The sequence below is a fragment of the Periophthalmus magnuspinnatus genome, chromosome 16, assembly GCF_009829125.3.
Source record: "Periophthalmus magnuspinnatus isolate fPerMag1 chromosome 16, fPerMag1.2.pri, whole genome shotgun sequence".
Lineage (NCBI taxonomy): Eukaryota > Metazoa > Chordata > Actinopteri > Gobiiformes > Gobiidae > Periophthalmus > Periophthalmus magnuspinnatus.
Genome location: NC_047141.1, coordinates 22687063 through 22694133, shown reverse-complemented (window position 1 = coordinate 22694133; position 7071 = coordinate 22687063). Strand labels below are relative to the sequence as shown.

At 43.7% G+C, this 7071-nt stretch overlaps 1 protein-coding gene across 1 annotated transcript; it reads left to right on the top strand.

The window, feature by feature from the left end:
- The first annotated feature begins 3157 nt into the window (after positions 1 to 3157).
- On the top strand, positions 3158 to 7071 carry sox4b (SRY-box transcription factor 4b). Its single transcript, XM_033980395.2, has one exon. It carries the CDS (start codon positions 3618 to 3620, stop codon positions 4797 to 4799), a length of 1182 nt encoding a protein of 393 aa, XP_033836286.1. The 5' UTR covers positions 3158 to 3617; the 3' UTR covers positions 4800 to 7071.

The window sequence follows — 7071 nt, the reverse complement described above, 5'->3', positions numbered from 1 at the left end:
TGTAACTTTATGGAGGTGGACACAAGGACACATGTTTTTTATTCATTCTGGGTTTTAACTTTGGTGATATTAATTTGAATTGTTCCAGTTTGTGTTTATCTTCTTGACATACAGAAAGTGACTATGATAACTTAAACTGAAAACTGAAATATGATTTTGAGTATGCTCTTCTAATATTTAGTATACTTTGGTAAATCATAATCAACAACAAAGCATCTGTTCATAAACAGACTAATCCAACCAATATCAGAATAACAAAAGAGAAGTTTGGATTATCTGGGAGGGGGCTGGGCCTGAGAAGTAGCCTACTTATTAAATCCAAAGTACCAGGGGCAGGGGGAGGGGCGAGTGAGAACAGACAAAGGGAAGAGAGTGGAGAGAGAGTGGCCCAAAAGAACACCTGTTGAGATTAAGGCTGGCACGCGACCCACTCGGACTCGCGTGGCAGCTGCGCCTCACTCCAACAAAAAGCACCGAGAGCAAAGTTTGAATGCACTACTTATCCTGCAGGTCATGTGTGCACGGCATCCCAATGTGCACACAGGGGGAGAGAGACAGGGACACAGGCACAGGGGAGAGGGAGGGAGACACATAGAGCGAGAGACAAAAGTGTGGGCAGCCAAGACAGACTCTCATTCAAGTGAACTATGAGCCCCAAGTGGGTGAAAGGTCCTGTTTATTATCTGCATGTAAAATAGGAGCCAGCACAATAGACGACATTTGCTTATTACACACAAGCTAATAATGAGTAGTTCAACTGATCAACTTCTCAGCTGTCCCTCCAGGTGCACAGCCTATAGAGCAGCTTTTATCACAAGTCCCCAAACCTGTACTTGATTCAAACTAATACTGCGTAAGTGGACGTTTTCTGTGGATAAAAAAGTAAGATATGACTGAATATCGTTTTTAAAGGGATTGTTCAGTGGCTGTTGACAATTAAACCACTGAAACTAAACTTTTAATTATGATCTCTTTGTGTTGACATATATGACTAAAATACTTAATTTTGTTTACCTGTTCAGCTCTCAGTGTGATGTAATTTTTCTTCTACTTGGAATAAATATGTGTATGCTCAGAAATAATGCCCACAGTTGTTCCCATCGTTTCAACCTTAGATTTTTTAAGAGTTCCTATGCAAATGACCCTTATGAGTTTACGATCAGAGGATTATTAAAGTTACATCCACCTTCCCAAACAATTAGAACATGCCATCATGCCAGATAAGGATGTGCTAAACTTTTTCTGTGCCTCCTTATTAAAAATCATTGAGTTTATGATTTCATATTTTTATTTCCATTGCTGGTTCTGCTCCATGAACACACAAATTGGAGCCCAATTACCCAATGCTTTACTTGGATGCGCTGAAGATATGAGCCCATATTGAATATAATTGTAGCCAGTGAATTGCATCCGGTAAGGTGAGTAGCATGCCTCCATACTAATTTCCCTGCGGTGATCCTAGTCACCTCTGGCTCTCTCCTCATATGCTCAGATCTGCATTATCGCTCTATCTCTCTGTGAGTTGACAATTACTCCATGGCACTAGGGCTGGCTAAATGGCTTTATGATCATGTGACTAGTCTGGCCTTCACAGTGACCACACACTGAAGACATTAGACATCATTCTCTTGCTCTAATAGGAGCTAAACTACATGGATTCATTGCTATGGACGCTAGTGGGTAACACCTTACAAAGATCTGTCCTTTGTCACCTGTCTGTAGCACAATGAAGGCTGATTACACCGACAGGTGAAAGAAAGAGAGAAGGTAAAAGGTTTTGTATCCCTCCCTATTGCACTGAGACATTATGTAATTCACCTCTGGTAACTGCTCTGTAGCTTGGTCTCTGATCCCTTTTACCCTCAGCCCCAAATCCTGTCCGGCTCTGCGATGCCATCTAGCGGCGTCTCGTAACATGAGCCTCTTCCACAGTCGGTTGCTGTCTTCCTACCTCGTGTACCACAATTCTGGTTTCTTATATCCCACCACATTGATAATCGTACTGATATATTAATACTAATATATTTCAAGCCAATTTAATTACAAAGATAATGGCCTTCTTTTTAGGTTGTAAAAATAATTGAAGAAATCATATGAATTAATCACTTGTTTAATTAGGATTTCAGATCTTTTAAAAATATACTTGTCCAGCGTAATGAAACCTTTGTCAAATACATTTCTAAAATCTGGATTCACCTGTGCGTAAAAGTGACCACGTGCGCAACGACGCGCAGTGCCATGTGTTTATTTGTCTGTCACCTGAGCTGCTTGTTTATGTCAGTGCGCGCCCGGCAGTTTGTCACTTAAAACACGCACATGTTTGCGCACACTCACACATCACTGCTGCCTCCAAGCTCTCCCCACTGTCTCCGCTCTAGGTTTAGCGTGCTAGAGATCTGGATTGTGCGTTATTTGACAAAAGACCGCCCTGCCCCGCCTGATTGAGGGAGAGGGAAAGAGGGAGGGAGAGAGGTTATACAGTTGGCTTCCAATCTTCACACCAGACTAACGATAACGCTGCGTACGGGAGACGTTTCATTGGTGAAGGCGCAGTGAGGGAGGCACAGTGGAAACACTTTCTGTTCAGACACAGTGCGGATGACAGCCAACAAAGCAACCACCTGTGGACTAAAATAAATTGAAATACATTTAAAAAGTAGGGAAAAGTAGAAATATTACATAAAAGTTGGCTAAATCCCTAATTAGTTCAAAAAGTTGCTGTTGTTTCTGTAACAACTACATTATAACTACGTAATAATTAATTTAGTAAATTCTCTAAACCGATTTATCCTAATTTTTAGTTTTGCTACTACCATACAAGTTTAACTCTAGTAGAACAGAGTGTACGAAGTGAAGTTTCCATATGGTAACTTCCCATATGGATCTATGCTAATGGCACACACATGCTCGTGGTAAGAGAGAGCAGAGAAGGGGTCCATAACATAAGCCATGTCTGTTGAAAAAAAATTGAAGTTTCTTGTTGTATTCTGGAATGAGGTCAGACACGAGACTCCTCATTGCACGCGCTGATTATTATTAGATTCTCTGAGCCAATGGGAGCCAAGAGGGGCGTGTATTTGGCGCAGAGACAGGGTAGTGACAGCGTCTCATTGGTGGATTTTTATCGCTGTTGTATCTGGGAAGGGATAAATTGAAGCAAGGGGCCGGTATTGGAAGGTTGCTTGAAACTCGACTGCAGCTTTTGCAAATGGAAAGGCGGACAATGTGACTCGCTCCAGACTGCCTTTTCCCTACTCAGCATGCATGGCTTTTGTTTGTAGGAGAGGGAACAGGGCTGATACCTTACACACTGTTGGAGCCCTGCAAAGACTTGTGTTCACTCACTCCACGGCTCAGTAGATTCAGAACAAGACTACGGCAGAGACTGGAGAGAGCCGTACGGCACATACTAACCCTGGAAATTTAACTTTTTTAACAACATATCCGGGCCTTTGGGGGCTACACTGGACCGCACTTCTCAGGACTCAACTGTTTTACACTGTTTTTACGCAGCGCAAACTGTGAAGAGTGGCTGAAAAGAGCTGAGTTTGCTTTAAAGTGACGAGGGGGAGAGAAAGCCTGTACTGCTCTCCCTCTGCGCGCTTTAACCGGACAGCATGGTGCAGAAAATGAGCCACACGGAGAGCACCGCTGAGGCGCTCTCCTTCTTCGGCGGGGACTCCAGCTCCGACTCCGGCGCATGCATGGACCTGGACGCGGCCGCGTCGCCTCTCTCCCCGGGCTCCACGGCGTCATCCACCGCGGGGGACAAGCTGGGGGAGAATCCGGCGTGGTGTAAGACCCCGAGTGGCCACATCAAGCGACCCATGAACGCATTTATGGTGTGGTCCCAAATTGAGAGGAGAAAGATCATGGAGCAGTCCCCGGACATGCACAACGCGGAGATCTCGAAGAGGCTGGGCAAGCGGTGGAAACTGCTCCGAGACAGCGATAAGATCCCGTTCATCAGAGAGGCAGAGCGGCTCAGGCTCAAGCACATGGCGGACTATCCCGACTACAAGTACCGGCCCAGGAAGAAAGTCAAGTCAAGCGCGTCTAAACCTGGCGACAAGGCGGAGAAAGTCAACGGTAGCTCTAACAACACCAGCACAAATAAAACATCTTCATCCAGGAAGAGTGGCTCCAAGTCACCAAAGCCACACAAATCAGTTTTCAACACCAAAGCGTTTGATTCAGACCATCACAACTCTCTCTACAAGTCCAAGCCTTTTTCATCTAAGCATAGCCAGGACTCCAAGAAGCCCAAGCGGGTCTACGTTTTCGCCAACCCCGCTTCCTCTGTGGTAGTCCCGGCCAGCCCCACGCTCAGCAGCTCGGCGGAAAGCAGCGACCCGCTCAGCCTGTACGAGGACGCGGCGGGCTGCAGGGAGGAGGACGTGCACTCTCCGAGCTCCAGCACCAGCAGCAACAGCAGCAGCAGCAGTACCGGGGTAGGAGGGCTGTACGGCGGCCACACTTACACCAGCAGTCGCCGCTCCTCGTCTCCCACTCCCTCCGCCTCGCACTCGTCCCACTCCTCGTCTTCGTCATCTTCCTCGGAGGATGAGGAGTTTGAGGATGACTTACTAGACATCAACCCGAGCCCCAGCTTTGACGGGATGTCCCTGAGCAGCGGCTTCGGGTCCTCAGTTCTGGACAGAGACTTGGATTTGAACTTTGAGTCCGGCTCCGGAGGGTCCCACTTCGAGTTCCCCGACTACTGCACACCTGAAGTCAGTGAGATGATCTCCGGGGATTGGCTCGAGTCCACTATTTCCAACCTTGTGTTCACGTACTGAGCGCGTAAAAGTGACCCATGTTAAGTTAATCTAAAAAAGTGGGCGTTATAGTTTGTGTTGCGCACCAGACTAGCAAAAAGCCCAACTGCAAGCCTCTTTCCCTCGCCCTGAAAGTCGCTGTAAAACAAACTTTGTGTTTTTGTGGACTCGGGCACAAAACTAACAGAGGCGAAGATAAAGAGGGAGAGAGGCGACTGTAGCGGCAGTGCGCGCACTGAGACGCTACTCAGCCCCGACTGTTTTGAACTTAAACTGTGATTTATTTGCACGATAGCTCCACGGTCCGCCGTTCACTTTAACTAGAAAAAGGGACATTTCACGAGTTTGAACGCTCCAAGTGAACTTCACTGACAAGGTACAATAGGACTGCTGTGTCGTGCGACAGGTTTATTGTTGTGTGTCACAAAGAGGGATTTCTTTTTTTGATAAACCGAGGTGGGTTGTCGTTTTTTAGTTTTCAAGTATTTTCAAACGCAAAAAACACGTTAAAAGCATGATCGCCTACTTTGTTCCTATCTTGTGCTGAGATTTTCTGTGAGAACACTTTAGTCTTGATAGTATTTGAAATGGATAGGTGGCGCTCGCTTCGGTTCTTCTCTTTAAAGACAAAATATGGACATTGAAATAATCACCAGCTGTTGTAATGTTTCAAACTTCTTCAGGATTCAACTTCAAATCTGTGCTGAACTTTATATACACTTTCTCTACGATTCAGGACCAAATTGTTTATTGTTTATTTCAGATGATAGCTATAGAGAAATCCTCACTGTTATTTTGGTTCATTCTCTGAGCTTTGTTTTTTTGTACATGTGTCAGATGCCATTTTATACTGGATATTGTATTTATATACTGGGCCAAGCATTTTTGACTTGATCATTTTTTATTTCTTGTACTAGTCCTGTTGTTTTTGTCAGTATGTCTGTCACATTTCCTTCTCAGGCGAAGGGCTAGAGTTTTACGAACACACAACTTTTTAAGTTCTTTTTATAACTAAATGTACACACTTTTGGACACTTAAAGAGAAGAAACAGTTTGTTTATTTTCTCAGTGTATTTTTGTACAAATCTATATGGAAAAGGGGAAGTCAACAATCGGTGTGTGTAGCCTAATACAGTTGTATTGGATTTCCTAATTTTTAGACATGGGCAGGCTGGTTTCTATGCTGCCTTCAAGTGCTCATGCTTACCTTGTACTTCTGAGACTTGTACTGTTTTAACTTATTAATCCAAGGCACCAAACTACTATTACAGGGAAACTAATCTTCTACCAGCAGTTAGGACCGACACCCTTTTGATGGCTGACCCCTGGACTCGTGACATATTAAATATAGATCCCTTCTAGATATGAACGATAGCACTTGAACGCAGCACCAGTCTTTCTATCAGCCTCCCTCCTACGTTTACAGTGCCAAGTCTGCAGACTTCTTAAAGGCGCAGGCACACACGCTGCCTGTGCACCACGTGGTTTTCCAACAGCATCACTCTCTCCAACAAACCACTCCTTTGTTTTGTTGTGTTTCCTTTCTGATAATCCTGCCTATGACAACAACATGAGGAGATTGTAGCTTTAAATTTGACTTGTTTGTCACTGTTTGTCATGAATTGATGTCAGATCTACAGGATGGAACAGGTTACATAATAACAAGCAACAAAAGTGAGAACAGCAAACATATTGAAATTTCTGACTTGAGTTCATCTACTTGTACTGCGTTTCTCATTGTATTTGAATATATAATCTTTTCTACTTGTCGGCTAACTAGCTAATAATTGTTTTAGTATCTTTATGGCATGGTGAATAGCATTTGTATTTCAGATTCAGGTTATTAGCTGTTGTGTTTTTAAGAAAAAAATGAAAAACGAAAAATGATGAAACGTGAACTCGATCTTTGTATATTTGACTGTATCATAAAGCAAAAAGATTGTGTGTTTATGTACGTTGTTGCTATCAAGGACAGGCACTGTCTTGAACTGCTATCTTTTACACTCTTACACTTATGAGGTGGTCAGTTCAGGACTCATTTTTATATATATCAAAGCATTTTAAATATATTAACTTTATTTTTCATTCATCCTGTGCAATATGCTGTGTAGATTTCGTTCATTTATTGTCTAATCATGCCATATACAAAGGAACCATCCTTCGTAGGGGCTCAAAGGGAGGGGAGACTCATGCCAGCTAAATTGTGTCCATTCACTGCCTGTCAGATTGTTGATATAAACTTGTGTACAGAACTTTTTTCAAAGAAGGAAATAAATATCAGCTGGAACTGAAA